General features: G+C 37.9%; 1 protein-coding gene across 1 annotated transcript in view; it reads right to left on the bottom strand.

Moving 5' to 3' along the window:
• Positions 1-6,783: 6,783 nt before the first annotated feature.
• PLXDC2 (plexin domain containing 2) overlaps positions 6,784-18,971 on the bottom strand; it is a 283,574-nt gene continuing 271,386 nt past the window's right edge. The window contains exon 14 of the mRNA XM_052803968.1: positions 6,784-9,809. Within this exon, the coding sequence (XP_052659928.1) occupies positions 9,693-9,809 (117 nt within the window). The 3' untranslated portion in view covers positions 6,784-9,692. The remainder of the gene's footprint in view (positions 9,810-18,971) is intronic.

Here is an 18,971-nt window from a genome sequence, read left to right as displayed (position 1 = left end):
ATTCGGTCACTGAGGTCAGTGGGATGCTAATGAAGACAGACGCTTGTCAGTGTATTTACATATCACTCCCTTTTTTTTTCCCTCTACACTTTGGGATTTTTTTTGAGTAAAATGTGTGAAAAGACATCTGTATTTTGCATCTTTACCTATAAGTTTTATTAGAATTTACATGCCGCTGCTAAATGTTTGCTTATACTCCTTTCGATATCTGAAATATTTGCAGTGGTTTTTGTGCTGATGTCAAAGATTAAATTAATTAAATATAGAAAATTAATTTCAAAATATCTGAAATGCTTTTACTGATAATACACAGCACAACAGGTTGGCATCCTACATGTAATCAGCAAGGAAAAAGCCACTAATGCTATCAATCCAGGCAGGCATTCATATTTTTAAACCTAATGAAAAAAGTTTGTCTTTTATTTATATTTTGGGCTCCTGATTATAATTGTGACTTCATGGAAAATGAGAGACATCTTCTGCTTTATTCAGATCAAATGTACTGCTGTCTACTTAACACTCAGAATCATTCCATGACAATTTTCATGAAAATATCTGAGTGTTAGCAGACATGGTGAGGAGTATTGTTTGTCTGAGTGTGGTTTTACTTTTACCAACTTTTACTTAAAAAGTGCTTTTCCCATTACCACATACAGCAATTGACATTCATTTGTAGTACTTCAGGTGAGCTCTCTACATGCTCTACAACTATTAATATCCACTGCAGGGAGAAAGAAGGAGCAAAACCACAGGGCTCAGAGTCTCTCTCAAAGCCAAACTATCATTGCTTATTCAATATAGGGACAGCTGACAGAACTTTTACTAAAACAATGGTGTCTATAAACCTCAGTTTTATGTATACACTGTCTTAGCAGTAGAAAAGCTGACATGTTTCCAATCTGCAATAGGCAGTGGCTGGAGAGAAGACATGGACCAGACAAATAAAAGCTCCACACATCATTCGGTTCCCATAGTACAAGGTGACTGTGCTAAACCATTAGAATAGACAGCGGCTAGACTAGCCTCCACACAGGACTTCATTGCTTCTGCAGTGAAGGGTTCATCTGATTTCATCAGTGCCGTGCTCAGGATTTTCTGTTGTGCAGCAGAGAGAAGAGTTTGACTTTTCCTTGTGTGTGTGTGTCTCTGTGTGTTCTTTATTCCTGCTGATGCTCATCACTGATATCTCAGCATCCTGCAGTAATGCTTTACATGTCCTCACTCCTAAGGCACCTAGCAAGTCAGGGAACAGCATAGAGTGATGCAGAGCATTTCTACATCAGTTCCAGGAATTTAATTCCCAAGCAAGTGTTCCCAAGCAAATGTATACCTAAATCTATATATTGGAGAACTGGATTCCTGAGGGTGAGGCTGATGAAAAATGGCATGACATATAAGCCTGTTGCTAGTAAAATAGCAGCATATGTCTGAAAATCCATGTCTTACTGATTTTGGGAGTCCAGCATCCCCGATTTAAGCATACATTTGAGTCAGAGCCACAACCTGAAACTGCTTTCTACTTCTCCAAGTTCAAACGCCATCTCTAGACCAGAATCCAGGACCCAGCACACCCCTTGTCCCTTGGCACAGACGTTTTACAGTTGGGCACTGACTAATCCCATCCTATGCTCCCTCGCTCTTTTGGGGCCAAAGAAACTTGCATCTTTTCTGCACCAGGGTGGAGGCAGCTTCTGTAGAATGGGGTTGGAGAAGCTTAATGTGTATACTATTAGTTGGGGTGCTTTCCTGGGTAACGAGACTTCACATGCCTCCCAGGCTGAGCATGGCATCTATCACCTCATGGTCAAATGACCTAATTGCTAGGCTTAGTCTCTAAGAGGGGTCAGACATCACCATTAGCACTGAGCGTAGATGGAGATGGTTGCCGAGCTCTCTGCTGCGATGATTGCTCTTGGCAAGTGTTAAAGATATGCCATGTGCTCCTCATTGCTCTGGCCCTTAATGTCACTGCTGTGTAGGATAACTCAGCCAATGCTGGTCATATGTGTCAAACAACTTTACATACCAAAGTCACTTCCCTAAGGAAAATTTACATCCTTAGCTAAAATTTTGGATGTTACGTCTTTTCTAAAAGATTGATTGTCAGCTCCCACCAGGCTCCTTGTCATGTCTGGTTCCCTCTAGGCAGAAGCCTACAGACCAAGTAAAGCCCCGAGAGCTTGCCACCTTTCACTGACATGCTCACCCTCACCTCAGGCAAGGAGGACAAAGTACTGGGAGGAGATCTGTCAGGTCCCCACAGCAGGATGCACATTGGTGCTGCAGGAGATACAGAGTGAAATAGGGTGAAATGACTGTGTGTCATCTTTTATGTTAACAGAGTGCTCTTATTTTTGTATTATCCGCATTGTTCACTACTCCAGGCCCTGCACTGAGAAAACACTTGACACCCAAAATGCATTGTGGACAGCAGCTGGAAGAAGTGGGTGAGTGTGAGGGGATGCAAGCGTGTATGTGCATGGCTGCGGGGCTCCGTCCTCCACAGAAACAAGGCCGTGCTCATGCTTCCCGTCTCACCCTTCTGCGCTTTCCTCTTGGGGCTGCTGAGGAGACCCTTTGCTCATGCTCAGCATTGACAAGACAGGGGGTGGCATGAGGTCCCCCTCTTTTTCTGGAGAGTGGAAGTCATAACAAGGCTCCCACTGCCTCTTTGCTCTCCGGGCAGGAACGGCACCTGCAGTCCTCCAAGCACCTCCTGCCCAGCTGCCTTCTCGGCCCACAGCCCATGTTGGAGAGCGGCTGTGACCGGGGTGAGGCCCCAGCCTGGAGGCCAGTGAGCACTGGAGATAATTTCAACTAGTGGCACTGCAGCTGCGCATGGTTTATGTTTTACAGTTAGTTATTTTCAGTCACACTCTGTTTGTAACCTAGACTGCCAGACTCATCTCTCTAGGAATAGCATTCCTTCTGGAAACAGGCCATTGTGAAAATACCCACATGTCTATGAAACGCACACCATTTTCTTCCTTTTGAAATATGCATTTTGTCACTGTAATAGGGGTATGTGGTTGTGGTGTGATCCTGACATCCTTGTAGGCAAGGCAGAGCTGAAAATCTTTAAGCTGAAAAGGTTAGATAAAAGCACACCATTGCTGATGTGTAGTCAAATGTGACAATCAGATTACAGTATCATTTGCTACCTCCCAAAACAAAATTTAACAACTCTTACTGAAACTTGAAAAAAGTGATGTAGTAATAAAAACAGCAGTCCAAACAAAGCTAGACAGGCACAAGTGATATTTATTACTAACAGCTTCTAGGTGTCTGAGGAAACAATGTGCCACCCAAGCAGTCAGTAAAATAAGTCTCTTTCAAACTAACATTAGGAATTAATAAAACAGCCTTTTTGGTTTTTGAATACGAGATACACCAAAGGAAATAATGTAAACTGCATGGGAAGAGTCTAGTTAATATTCCTAAACACTATCTTCGCAGACAGACAACAGAGACAACAGGCATCTGTGTTAATTAATTGGACAAAAATATGTGTTTAGTTAAATTGATGTAAATAAGATTAATGTCCTGAGGCCTGCTTTAAAAAAATTATCTGGGACAAGTTTTCCGCTGAAGAGACCAGTAGTTTGTTTGACCAAAATGTCTAAACGAAAAGTTTCCAAGAGATTCAGAATTTAGCTTGCTAACTCCTGTGGACAGAATTCAGTCGCTAACAGGAAAGTCTACTTTCAGATACTTGTATTAAGCAGAACCCACATACGGAAGAAAAATCAAGTGGACCTTTCTTCAGATTGAGGCTTATTTTGAGTGACACTGAAAGTGGTCATTTTGGCATGTAATTCAGGTCTTAGAGAAGTGCAAGAAAGCAAAGTAGTGAGAATGCAGAGTTAGATCAGAGGTGGAGAAGAACCAAAGACAAGAATAAAAAAGTGAGGCAGGAGATAGGTATTGAAAAATCTTGCAAGAGACAGAGAATTGCATTGAAAAGCATGAAACGTGTCCTGAGAAAGACCATGGAGTCAATATGAGACCCACTGAAATGAGCTGTGCACAGGGGAGAACCTACTCCAGTCAGGAGACAACTGTGTCAGGAGACAAGATTCTCTTCCTACCAGAAAGATACTTTATTCTACTTGGCATACTCAACTATTTTCATCTCCATAAAAAATTAAAAAGTCAAGAAACTCTCCTAAGATTTGATAATAAACTGATAGTTAAAGGCCAGCTTTAGGATTATGATATTGTCTAAATCAAGTTGAATTGGCCCACAGACTTGAGTATTTTATCAGTGCTCCAGGCATAAAGATATTGGCTGCTCTGGATAAAATTTGTCCCTTTCAGTTTTATGCAAGCTGCATCCTGCTTTGTCGTATTTGGCTTCTAGTAAAGCACTACTGGCACATTGTTCCACCTCAAAAAGCTGCCTGTGGTTCAAGCTTTTTTCCCTAAGGAGTGACATAAACCCGCCATGAGGTGAAATATGGACTCCTGCAGATTTAGACAGAAGCTTGTGGTTCTCATGACATTTCTGATTTTTAAATGATGGAGCTGACATGAAGGAAGACCTCATGTGTTTTGACTCAGTGCCACTGGCACATGGTACTGATGCTCTCAAGGCTGTACATAAGGTTCTTGCCCTGCCTTTAGAACAGCTGGGAATACCGACATCCCTGCCCACCCCTCCTGCATTTTTTCCCTTCTCCTCCTCCTACTCCAAAAAAACCCAACCCCCCCAAGACAACACCCAACCCCAACTTACCATTACATCCATAAAGAAAAGCAGTAGCAGCTGTCAGTTCCTGAAGTCTCCAAAATGAGAATTAAGGTGAATGCTGCATTATCCCTCAGTAGCATTTAATTCTGGAGTTTTTTAGGCTTCAAGCTTCAAGTAGTTCTCTGCAAGAAGGCGCACACATAGAAGGATACCAATGATCTTACTCTGGACAACAGTGCTTGCTGCTATTCTTTCTCTTCAATGGAAGCAGTAAATTCCCCAAGAGCAAAAATGTTGATCTGAGCTGAATTTGTGCTCTATTCCAGTTCTTGTCCTAATGGCCAATACTATGACTGTTAGGCACTATGATCTTGCACAGCTGAGATACCTTCTAGGTAGGTGCCAAATCTTGTCTTTATACAAAGCTTCATTACTGGTGTCAGAAAAAAGTAACATAGCCATTGCTTCAGCCACTGTATGCACTCAAAGTGAAATTTTGCTTTGATGGTCTGTGAGCTGGAACATGAACCAACATGGGGTACTCTGCATGCTCTAGTCACCCACCTACTGTGTGAAATACAGCCAGCTCATGACAACTGCTTGCACAGTTTTGTTTAGAGATTCTCTACCTAGAAAAATGATGGATGTTGTCATTCACAGTTTCTTTTGTTTATCCAAGAGGTGATCTAATAGAATATAGAAATATTCTCATGTTTTCCTTGGAAGTCTTATTACTCTTCTGTAAAGAAAATCTCTTCCCTCTTCACCGGCAAATTGTCTCACCACTTCCTTTTCCATTGCTGTCCACATTTGGATGGCAAACTAGTGACTCAACTATTCAGCTGGCTCAGTTACTTGTGTAGTGAGTTTTATGGTTTGAACTCTGTTGACCAAAGAAAAATGGTGAAGTTTGCAAAGTCCAATATTCTGTTCAGCTTGTGAAAATTTAATTTGGCTTCCACAATTTTTCAAAATACAGTGATGTATTGTTTTTCCCTAGAATTCAATCACACACATTATATAGAAAATGAACTTGATAAGAAGCCAAATTATAATGGTGCAATGAAAGAGGTTGTTACTTACATGACATCTATGTCGTTTGTAGCAGAAGCTGTTGAAAATGAGGAAAGCAATTATAAGAAAAGGAAGAACAGTTTCACATTGGTCTTCTCTGGAAAACTGTCTCCCTTCACAGGTATGCTCAGAACACAAATCAAGGTGTATGAATCCATCAAGTATAACAATAATGGGTAAGGAAGAAAAGTCCATGGGAAAAAAAAAAGTCTTCTGAGCAGGGTTTGGACAGTATGTAACAAAGTGCAACAAAATTTGAACATGGAGGAGAAAAATATGCTTGCATTCTCTACATCCAATGCATCTTAGGGTGCACTGAGAAACATAGCAGGCAAATAAATAAGACCACATCATTATATGTATGCACATGGGAGTTGTTGAAACCAGGACAGGAGTAAAATTACAATTCCACTTCTTCTGTAGTTCCAGAATTTCTTAATGTCTGAATACAATTTTTGCAAATGTAAGGATCTTTTTCCAACAATCTCTGTGTGCGCTACATCTATCTGATTCATTGTTTCATCTCAATGAGATTTAAAGAGCTACTTAGTAATGTGCTTTGAATCCTTGTAGTTCAAATTTTCCTTTTTTCTGTGAAACAGGATGAGCTGAAGCACAGCACTGAGAGTGTTAGATGTTATGGAACATTTAACACTAAAATGGAAAATAATAAGAAATGATAATTTTGGGAGATCTTGCAATCATTACACGCATTACACAAATTTACAGGAAAGTTGAAGAGTTAAAATAACTTAGAATAAATGACTGTAAGTAAGCATTTAAACAAATGAAATATTCTGAATTACTTTCAAATGAAGGACCAGTGGGAATGCTAGTGAAGCCACTGTTTCAGAGACCTGGATGGAAATTTCTTTATGAATTGTTGAATAACATTTCAGCTGGACCTCTGAGAGGGGGCTACATGACACTTTTGCAGTCTGGACCAATTAACCTGGTGCTTTATGAAATGATAAGAATAGGATTCTCAGTTAATTTCAATATTTCATCACACCTAAGGATTAATATTTGTATAATTTTTAATGTGACAATTTTAATTATTAAAAAATTAGAAAACCAGATGGAATTACAAAACAGCAACAGATTACTTAATTATCTTTTGCCTACTGGGATAAATAGAACATACCACAGAATATATCAAAGCAGACACCAATGAGACACTATACATCCATTAGTATGCAGGAGGTTTTCTCTTCAGATATCAGTTCTTATCAGACATAAGCATATGCCTATCAGTCTTATTAAATAAACCCAGCAACTCGTCATGTTATAATCCATAGCATATAACATCATAGCAAAAATCAAAAGAAGTACACTATGATGCTCCCCATAGACCAGTGAAATCTGCTACCAAATTATGAGAGCTAGAGTAAAAAAAAAAAAAAGCTATTATTTTACGAAGGAGTATGAAATTTATGTTAGTTTGCAAATACTAACATATGCGAATACTAATGCAAACATCCTTCAGCTGTGCAAGAGGGCCTTAAAACAGAAGTAATCAAAATACTGAATTTTAAAATTGTTGTTGTGTTTGTCTAATCATGTTGCAAATATTCTGTCAGCTCCATTGCATGACATGTATCACATACATGGATAAAAACATGAATGAGTGAATCGGCCAAAGTGCAGACTTTTAAACCCATAATATAAATCTTATACAAAATGTCCCTTGAACTTACTGCAGTACTGTGTAGATTTTTGTAAATTTCTTAGTATAATTTGCCAAGATGTGCTCTGAAATAAAAATTATTTCAAACAGCATTCCAGCATGCTTCAAATGGAAACTCTACAATTGCTTCATTTGGCCAATGAACCCTAGCTGATTACTTCCAAGATTCCTAGAAAAACTAATGATAAGTATTGCACACCAAATACGTGTCTAAATGATGTGCACTGATACCTTTTTATTTAATAAAAATGAGTGTCACCAGATATATATGTGCATACATTTGGTTATTGCTATCGGAATTAACAGCCTGCAATTTAATCCCAGCCTATTAGAAACAGGGCTCAGCAGACCCACACAAATTGAAATGAATACTTGCCAGAGGCTTTTCACCAGGCTTCAAGACAACGTGTTTGTTAGTATCTTCAGATTAATACTAGTTAGGTTTTGAACAGTTTCAATCTCACGCTAGATGATTTAAAACAGATGAAAATAAAAGTGTGTTACACAAAATAAAGGAATACAGAAAATACAGTATTGTATTATTTACTGAACAAAATAACAAGTAAAAATCATGTTTGGTTTTTTTTTAAGACAGCATTAAGTAATCAAATTTAGACCATACAAGCATCAACAAGAGGTGTAAATAACTGTGCTATTAAGGTCGTATCTACAACTTTTTTTAACTGCTTGAGATCCAAAACTGCAAATGTTGTATACCTCACTTTAAAATGATTCAAGTGCCTCGTACAGTATGTAAAAAATTTGATAGTCAATGACTACAATGAAATGTACATACAATACCTGAATTTAATATTTGAATAGCTCAGCCCAGATCATCAAAGTATTTAGGTTCCCACTCCTCATGGAAGATCTGGGTCTCAGTGTATATTACGCCTTCCATAAAAGGAGTTTTTGATGGTGTGAATTTATAGTCTTGTCTTTCCCTAAACAGGGAGGGAAAGGGTCGATATTAAAGAAAGAGTGGTTCCAATAGGCAGAAAGGTTATGGCACTGCAACTACATGAACCACCTTCCCTACACAACATAAAAATATTCTAATATTAAGGATTATTTTACAACTCAGTGGAATTATGCAGTAATGCAATCCATTTCCTTTGTCTGGATGACAAAAATGCAGTCTTAACAGTCACAAGAGCCCGCCTTGTGTTAGCTATAAAAAAAAATATATTTATATATATATTTATGCAACTACTATGTGCATTAAACAAAATCACTGTATGAATCAGCAGGGTTCAATAACAATTGCATCTGAATCTCTGGAAGGGGTGCATTGAAGTCTGTGGTGCTTCTCAGTAAGGACTCACAATGAAATGGCAAAGGATAGAAACCCATTTGTTTAAAATCTTATTTTTCGTATCACATTGCCTAAGAAATGGTCAATAAGATCTCTGGCAGCTAAAAGGATCTGTCACCTTTACTTCAGCCTACTGCCCAGAAATGAAAGATATCCCTTGAAACAAACCTGGTAATTAATTTTTAGTGAACACTGAAACTGAAAATCAGACCAATTTCATTGTGAACTCCCATGAAATGAAGTAATTTCAACATTGTGAGAATTCTCTGTTGTCTTCATTTCTTACCAATTTGTATATCATGAGTTGTTTAGAAGGATAGCAATCAGCAATGTACAAGAAACGTTGTACTACTCCTGGAAAGCATAAACATTGTGACTCACTCAGTTAGGTGGGTAGGTTAATTTAGAATTGAAAAGTGAGTGTATTTCACATCCATTTATAGAAGTACTGAAAAATTCCTTTTTATCTTCTCTACTTGCATTGAGATACTTTTCTCAATCACCTGTGAACACTGATCAGTGCTCTTTGCACTGAAAGGGTACAGATTTGTCACTCAGTCTTTGAGATACCAGAGAAGAACACTTGAACCAAAGGGCAATACCCTTGTGCACCAAAGCTTTATTATATTTTTGATTACTGTGCATCCCCATACCTAAAGCCAATAACATGGCACTTGTGCCATAGTTCTGATACCGTAGGTGTCCACTGACAAGCGTTCTGCATGAACCATTGTGTCTCAGTCCACTAACAAAAACTACTGTGCAGTGGTAATCTGGTATCTTAGATTGTTTTTCTTCTTGGACAAAGCTTATCCAAAATCTTCTTTCTATCAGGCTACAGCAGCTTAGGGGTCCTTTTCTTTAAAGAGAGGCAAAGTAAATGTCTTACACCTGTAGGCCAGTACTGGTGTTCTGTCCTAGAAATTTTAGCACTGCTCTGATACAATGAACCCTTCTTTTTCTCCAACCGGTTCCACTTCAGCATAGGCAGGATGTCCAGATCCTCTCCTGAATTTCATTGCTGGCCACCTGCTTGGACGTCGCTGTAACAGCAACAACAAGAAAATAAACTTTCAGAATATGGAGGGTACAGCAATAAATTATTAATAAAGAACTTTAACAATGTCCCGTAATTTTGGTCTCATACTGAAATCCACTCCATGTAGTTGTTACAGGAATGGAGAAGCACAGTTCAGCAGGAACAAAGTCAGAGGAATTAATCCCTCTTCCTAAATTTGTGGGTGATGGCTGTTCTCAAAGACCTAAATAATTACCATTAGTCCTAGCAATGAAGAGGATGAAATAGCTCCTGTCTAAAACTGTTGGTCAGTGGATCTGTGAATTTTATCATGTAAAGAACTGCTGATCCACCACCCCCCAAAGGATCTGTCCACTGCTCTTCCTTCCTAGTTCTGCATAGGAGTTTGCTAACGTGCTCTACTCCATGGGATAACGTGTAACAGAGTCAACAGAAACTGTACTTTTAAAAATTATTTAGGACAAAATTCTGGCATGCTTATGCAGGACTGAGAAAATAATGACTTTCTATTTCAAGTGCCATAATTTCTGCTTGAGTAGTTTACTTTGATAGTTCAAATAGAAGCAAGCTTTTCATTTAAACTTACAACCTTTGGGTACTAAGGTCTTAAGAAGTCCTAACCAATTTTCATTAGGATCTTTGGTGCCTGTTTTAAAACCAGCTAATAAACAGAGAAAAGAAATAGATCTTTTCTAGGGCAAATAAAACAATTCCTGTATGATTATGATGCCTCTGGGAAGGCAAAGTGCTTTAAAAATGCTGTATTTTCAAACTAATTTATGTCTGGGAAGGCTCAGACTTTGGGTGACAAAGCTGAGATTCTGTCAAAGGCAACAGTTTTCAGGAAAGTAGGGAAACTCCTTCTTAAAGTCAGTTAGCAGAAAAAGCTCCCCTAAAATGATTATTCCCTATTGAAAATTTTACCTGCCAAATATGCTAATATATATTTCTTTTTCTTTACTGACAACAGTTACAATTTGCTTGGAAGGACGTCTAGAAGATATAGCAACCTATATAGAAACATTGCAGGAAAACGAGAGGAGAAACAATGAAGATAAGTTACAGCCTATATTTTCATTGACAGTTCAAAAGCTAAACAATTTTACTTTATGAAAATAAACTCTTCTTTATGAAAATAAATACTCTTCTGAAAATAAACATTGCGTTTGATTTTCTGTCCCCATGATACCCCATTTTGATTGCCTTTCAATTACTAACATGCTGCTGAGGAGTGGTGTTGGGGACCACAGAACAGCTGCAGCCATGACATTATGCTGGGACTCATGGTGCTGTTGGGCAGCAGCCACTAAAGAAACCTTGGGGGACCACTGAATCTTGTTACCAACAAACCACACAGCTGTCTGTGGGTACAGCACAAAGTCTTCATCCGTGATCACTGTTAGGAAGATACAATATAAAAGCAACCAGTTCCTTTTTCTCCCATTGCAGAATCAGGTTACTTTTGAGGCATTCAGAGTTAAATTTTGTTTGGCAGGTAATTTAAAATCCCAGCCCTTTCAGTGCAGCACCTTCCTACAAAGTAGGAAGGCAGAACACAGTCCTCTTTAATGGATGTCTTTTCTTAATAAGAAAACTTAGTCTATTCAAACTTTGAAGACTTTTTTCTAACTAAGCTTGATTCAGTGTGGTTTCAAAATTGAGAAGGACAGTTCAGTTACCGCTAAAGAAAAAGGGTCATAGTTCTCAGACTCACTAAAGTAAATCAAGACTAATTCAATTAAATGTAAAGGACTTATTCCAGATTTACACTAGTATAACTGAGAAAAGATTTTGACCAAGAGGTCTCTAATGAAAAGAGAAAATGAAAAACCATTGGAAAACTAGTACGAAAACATAATTAGACACAGTCTCAAATGGCAGCATATAAGGATGAGCTGAGTTTTAATCTATTAAGTTGCTCCCTAATTTAATTTTAAGATGTCCATGATTAGTTACTACTTCCTTGCTATGTTGCTGTTAGAAACTAAATCTACGATTTCAGGCTACTCTTTTTAATTGGCCTTTCCAGATGATGAAAAATGGAACAGATACATATCAGTTCTAATGATACAATGACATACAACATAAACATCAGCTGTTCCAGAAATAAACCAACAGATTCAAAGGTCATCTCCAAATATTACAGTTACAGCTTTCTGTGGTTCCTCTTCATGCCTGAGGTTAGATTTTCCATTCCTAGTGACAGTCTGCTTAATTTCAACTTCTTTGTGTGCATGTGGGTAATGTAGGTGGTTGCCAGTCTTAAAAGAGAGTACTGACAAGCTATCAATTCATTGACTTGTGTATTGACCCCCAAAAAGCTGTTGAGATATTACAGTTTTAATTGATAAAACAAAAAGTAACTTAAGTGATATCAGGAGATACAAAGCTCCTTGCGTTACTGAAGCAGCTCAGGAAAAGCCTAATGCATTCTTGCCCTTTATTCTCTGAGAAGCAGAGTAATAAGAAGATACCCCCCCCCCCAAAAAAAAACCCAACCCAAACCCAAACCCAAAACAGGCCAAACCCAACCCAAACCAAAGACGGAGAAAGCAAGCTGGGTATTTTAACTAATTCCTTAGTTTTGTCATCCAATTTAACAGGAAAAAATATATTTCTTCCTGTGGAATTAGAACTCTTAGAGGAAATCCTCTGAGTTGTGGCTGGAGAGTTATAATTGCTGCTTCCTCTCAGTGTATTACAAAGTGGGAAAACAGGACTAGGATTTTTTTTCATGGGACTCAATATTCCTTAGGTTCATTATTTTAAGCAAATAAGTTGAGGGAAAAGCACTTGTGACCTTACATGACCAGGATGCAGAAGATACATGTCAGGATGCAGAATAATAATTTATTACATGCATTAAAAAAGTTAGTTCCTATTGAAGATCAATAAGACAAAATGAAAGAAACTGGCAGTTGGATAATCCATGGAAAGTGAGATCTACCTTTCATGTTTCTTACATTATGCCTGTCTATACCATTGTTGGTGGCTGTGCAGTATATTTGACTTCCTACAGCAATACTAAGGCTAGAATAAGTGTCTTTACGTAGATCTTGCAGTAGAGACAGGATGGATACTATTTGTCTTACTTCTGAGAAAAAAAAGGAGGGGATTCCAGCTATGAATACTAAAGGGTTGGAGACTGGAGTCTCTTCTCACTGTTGTTGCACAGAAAGGCCTCCAAGTGTGTTCTTGTTGACCAGTTTCTTATGACGTCTTTCAACATGAGGGAATTTTGAACCTCATAAGGCCTCTTTTATCCATCAAAACAGTATGATCTCATTAAGACATGTTAAAAAAAAAGATTTGATACGTAACTGAGCGCACTTAATTGAATATTGTCTAAAGAAATCTCAGTTGATATGATCTGAACATGGTTTCCAGTGCTACAGTCTATGATTTTTTTTCTGAGGCTGCTAGCTTTAGACCATCTTATTTCCTGAACAGTAACTTTTTCAAGCAAAAGAGAAAAAGGTGGCTCAAGTTGAAAACTACAGGAGAGTTTCAGATAGATCAGTGCTTTCTGTATCTTCCTGTTTGAGTGCATTGGTGGAATTTTACAAAGAAATTTCTAGTAAACTTGATCATATTGAAAGGGAGGAAAGTGAAAAGGACCCATCAATTTTTATCTTATAGGCCTCTATTAACTGTCCAGAGATCATTTACAGTGAAGCCATTTATTTTCTACTGTTAACAAGGCTTTTACCTATTATGAGCCACCGGATCACCGATGATGTAACTATAAAATAGGAATGGAACAGTCTGCTACAGTTTAGTAAAGAGGTAAAATTCAGTAAGAATTATGCATTTCTACACTGACTTACAGACTAGAAACCAATCAGTGTCTCGAGTTAATATTATATTGAAAACAAAGGAAGTGATCTATTCAGACTTCCAGTGAAGGGTACAAAATCAATTCAAGTTTTTTTTAATGGATTTTAAAAATATTTGAAAAGAATAAACTGAGTACACATAAAAAGGAAATGAAATCTACTTTGTGCATGTCATAGGAAAATAAATTGTGAGGGATAAGCAATATACAATATCAATTACAGGACAGACAGTTGTATAAAGTTGTGTTGAAATACTGGTATTTGAAGATTGATGCCCTGCTCCTGAGAGATTCTGGTGCTGGCATTATACACTATCTCTAAAATTTATGCCAGTTAACACTTTTCACCTGAGATGGTAATTCATTAAAAACAATACTAATAATGTATATTTTATTAGCTGCAGTAATTCTAAGCTTTTACATTTCCTTTCAATACATCTGCATGAAGACAAGTTTCTATCAGTAATGGACGGAAGGAACTTGGCAACTTGTATTGCATATTTGATATTCTTACATCCTAACCTCTACTGTCCCCATCCCATCCTCATGCTATCCTTCATTCAGTACAGAAAAATGGAATGAGCATGATTCTGTACAGATCTGCAATGTCAGAAGAGCAGTGAAGGGAAAACATAATGAAAAATCTGCCCCTCTGTCATCCCCCCAACCCCGCCACACACACACTTCATTCTGAAAATTTTCTAAAAGATTATCAAAAGTTCCCTTGTATATTTCAACCAGCATAAAACCCCAGAGTGCTTGTGCATGGATCAACTCTTCACTCCTATTCAGCAGCACACTTGAACAGTGGATTTCACCAAGACATGCACACATTGTCGTTCCGAACCGAGTTTACGTAAGTATAAATACTTGAATTAACACGAGAAGGTTAATCTTTCAAAGTCTTCAAAGACACTCCAGAGCTCCCTAGCAAAATTGATTTCCCACCAAACTACACTAAAGTTGAAGTTATTGAATACTTTTTAGGCTGAATGGTCTGATGCAACTTTGTCTTCTCTATCTATTGATTATTTTCCTGTATTTCAAATCTTTCAAACTTTCAGAGGACTGTTTCACTGTTTCTACTGAAGACTGCATCTTACATTTCCACTGATGTCAATTTCTTTGTCTAATTCAAGGGCATAAAGACATTTAAACCTATTTAAAAGCTGTATTCTTTAACCACACTTTGCCAACAAGGCCTATATAACTCTCTTAACTGGAAATACATAAATACAGAGCTATCCAAATTCTGGATCAATTGTCAAAACCTCAGAAAAATTGTAATTACTTACTCAAATGGATTAAGAAAAGGGGAAAAAACTATAGTAGAGGTCTATTACTAAATGACCATATGTTATCCTGATACCATCAAGAACCATTAGTCTAAGTACACTTGTCCACTGTTAATCTATCTTGGTAGCAACAAGGAAAGATCTTTCTGTTACCAATTACCTTGCCCATAACATGTATTTTTGTGCTCAAAGTTACCTGAAATATTGTTTAGGCAGTTATAATTTGTGCACCAGTCTTCAACCTCTTCTAGAAACACCCAATTTATTGGGCAAATAACAGTCAGAAATGGATGAGGCTTCAAATATCTGAAATGGTACTTCTGATAAATATTTACAGGAATAAGAAAAGATCAATTGCCTGACACCATGTTAATCTAATATTTCGAAGAAACTGTTCTGAAATAAAGATTGTTTCAGACTTAAGATTCGGTAGGATCATTTACCAGCTTCATTTATTTTTCTTTTTGATAGAAGTGCTTGTTTAAAATATCTCCTTGTGATTTAAACCACTTCTTGTTATAACAATGTTTCTGCAGTCTTAGTTTCATCTAAGTAGCTGGCTGCTGACGGACGAGAAACAAAATGCCTCCTTCCTCCCCACCTTTGACTTTTATTGTCGGTCTTGATTATTTATTTTAGTGCTTCTCCCTTGTGGCCGATTTAGGTTTCCCTTGCTGAGCTGCTGGTTCCTGCTGAGCTGGATAAGCTTTGGAAAAAATAACTTTATTATCAGTACAAGGCAATGACAGTGAGATCAATGACAATACCCCAAACGCCAGGATACTGCAGGACTTTGAAAGAAGAGAAAAATGATACTTGTTCTCTTCTTTTTAATCATCACCTTCATGAAACACAATTCAACCTGAACTTCTGGACAAAACCAAATTGATGACCATGTCAAGCCTTCTTCAAACTAAAAGCATAATCCCCTGTAAAATGTGTACATATATAATAAAAACAATGGGCCATATCCCAGAAGAGATCAGCAGAGCTGTGTGAGCTTCATCACCTGTCTAAGCCAGCTGAGGATCTGACTCTTTTTTTTAAAATCCCTTCTTTGTTTTTTACTCTGTCTCCTCTCACTTGTTGAAAGACATACACTGCATTTGTGACATTAATGCAGAAACCTGGAAATGGTGCATGGAGAACAGGGCTGGCTGTTAAATGCTGGCTTTTATATGTGAAGTGCTGCTATGAGCAGAGATGTGTAACAGTGAGCCAGAAATGCCCATTAATTCCCTAAGCTCTGAAACACCAAGAACTGTCTCCAGCTTTTTTGACTATTTTCTCCTTTTATTTCCATCCTCTAAGCAGTTGGGGGATAAGCAGAAGGTCAAAATCTGAAGAAAATCTACTGCTAGATCTGCATGCCAGTGAATGTTTCCAGATACCGAAATACAGTCCCCTATACAGCTCAATTGTTAGAAAAATACTGAACAATTAGTGCTTTCTCAGACCACCCCAGGTAGGGCTTAGGATTCGGGAACCATCCTCAGTCCACGCTAATAGTCTGCATGCTGCCACCTTACTGTGAGACTGACAGAGTTAAATGACAGGAATGCAGATCCTTCCATGCTGTTTGGTCTTTATGCTAAAACCCAGTCCCAGGCTTATTTAATTTACTAGTAAAGTCATATTCAAGTTAAATCAGGAAGAGTCGAGGTGCATCCCCCAGGCTCTGATCACACACTATTATTTTATTTGCTGAAGATCTGCAGCTGCTCATTCCTTCCTCCCTCTCTTTCTCCCTAAGGTCACTCCTTGGCTCTGTAGCACCAGTTCAACTCTCTGTGTGGCCATTTGAAAAAACAGATTTGTGAAATTATCCAGCTTAAACAACATGAAGTAAAACAAACAACTAAAAAAGACATAAGTATGTGCATGTGTTTGTAAGTGTACATGTATGTTTCTAAGCAGATGAATCAGCACAATAAAGCTCTGGAAAACCTCCAAGGAGGGTGGAAACATGAAGGCAAAGGCTGTGACCTTTAAAATGGGATCTTAACTCAAAAGAATCATAATTTGTAACCACAAGCACCCACACTGCTCTTCAGTGTGTGACATATTAACTGCTAAGACAAACACAGCCACTATTAAGAAATACATAGGCTCTGAATTCACTCATATCCTTAAAGCTTCACAGTCTACATGTGTTAATAAGTTAGGTTTGGTTTTGTACCTATAAGCTGAATACAAGAGAAAGGCTCTTTGCCTGAGGTTAAGATGGTCCCAATTTGCAATGTTAGTTTAGATTTCTTAAAATCCCCTACCCGCAGAAAACTGCCACAGATGAATTTTATTCTGCTGCTGTCGAGCCTTACATAAGCACATTTGGCAAAAGTATCACTGTGTCCAGCTGGGAAAAGACATCCCAACCTCTGACTCCCTGCCTTCATATTGGCCAGCAATTCCTCTGCTGTCTTCTCAGCTGTGGCCAGATGATGTTGCCTTTGATCCCCAAAGGCAGAGCACTGGGATGACAGCTGAGGTAAGTTTCAAAGATTAAAAGGACTTTGGACCAACATATAAGTAAGAAAGGTAAGAAAACCACAAAAAAACCATGCACATGAAAACTTCTTTTGTCATGTGCAACCCTTCTGTCCACAGATAACTGGGTGCAAACAGGCAAAAGACACCTGAGTAAAAGGCAGTCTGCCTTACGCCTTGCTTTTCGATTTGCTAAATGTTCCCTGGACATTAATTGCTCTCAATGCCAAAGTTCACACACAAATGCAAATCAATAAAGATTAAAAATATAAGAAAAAAAGAACATGAAGAAAAAAAGAAGGGAAGAAGGAAAATCTAAAATACTACTAAATGTGCTATTTAGCCCGCAACTCAGTCAAATTTGAGCAAATCCATCTGACTCAGCTGGGAATTTCTTTGCCTGTATTTACATTCAGCTCCAGATATCTGTATCACTTTTGCTATGATCTATATCACAGGCATGCAATCCACTACAATCGGGGCATCATGCTTGGCTTCTTGGCCACCAAACCTCAAATCCTGAATGCAAGTATCCTACATAGGTTAGTGAATAAATTAATTACTTTTCAGTTGTGGTATAGCTAGTGTGTAGCTATATGTATTATAGCTAGATTTCTGACATAAGCTTCTGCTTTGTTGAAAAAAACATGAAGAACGCTGTTTGACATGTATGCTACTTTTCAAAAATCAGTGCAAATAAGTTCAAAGTATACTCAAGAGATACAGGATTCCTCAAGGTAAGAGTAGGCATGTAACTTGATTCAAAAGGGGAAATTATTGGCAACATATTCAAGGGAGAGAAAATATCACAGGGGTAATCATAAATAAATAAAAGACCAAAGCATACAACATCTCTTCTGTCACTCTGCAAGCTAATCTTTAGTCAACATGTACTCTCAGCTTTTAGAAAGAGCCTGCATTCATTGCAACTTTGACTGAAACTCCCTTAACTTTAAAAGTTGATAATTAATTCTGTCTTTAGGTCACCAGAGAAGTGTCCAACTTAAACAATGAAACACATGTTGAATAGTGTGGGAGCTGGAAGAAACAGAAAAACATTGCACTTTGATTTGAATCTTCGACACGCTTAACAAAAAGGGGAACATTTTTGAATGATTTGGATGATATTCTTTTAAAATGATACACTATCATGGGCAAACTGAATAGCATTGTCATTCAAGACTTCTCAAGCTGTTCGTTCAAAATAGCTATTTTTGTTCTGGGTGGGGCTGCACATATGCATTGTGCTCAACATCTACGAACAAAACCACTAGGGGAAAGGTTTTCTTCAGACTTTAGGGGTAAAAAAATCATAGAATAATGTTACTCTGTTCTAAGAAAATAGTTGCTTTTGGAATAAATGGCATTTTTCTTGGCTTTTGTATATTGCTTATTTAAACCAACTAGTGCAGTCAGGATATCATTTAATGGTGCTCAGAGGTTTCACAAAGGATTGCATTTATCAGTGCAAAGTTAAACAGTGCAGTCAAAGTGTGGGTGTATTTATCCTTATCTGGGGGAGCTCACTACATGACAAACATGAGGGGCA

The sequence above is a fragment of the Harpia harpyja genome, chromosome 1, assembly GCF_026419915.1.
Source record: "Harpia harpyja isolate bHarHar1 chromosome 1, bHarHar1 primary haplotype, whole genome shotgun sequence".
In the NCBI taxonomy this organism is placed as follows: Eukaryota; Metazoa; Chordata; class Aves; order Accipitriformes; family Accipitridae; genus Harpia; species Harpia harpyja.
Note: the sequence above shows the minus strand (reverse complement) of the source record. Positions and strands in the feature narration are given on the sequence as shown.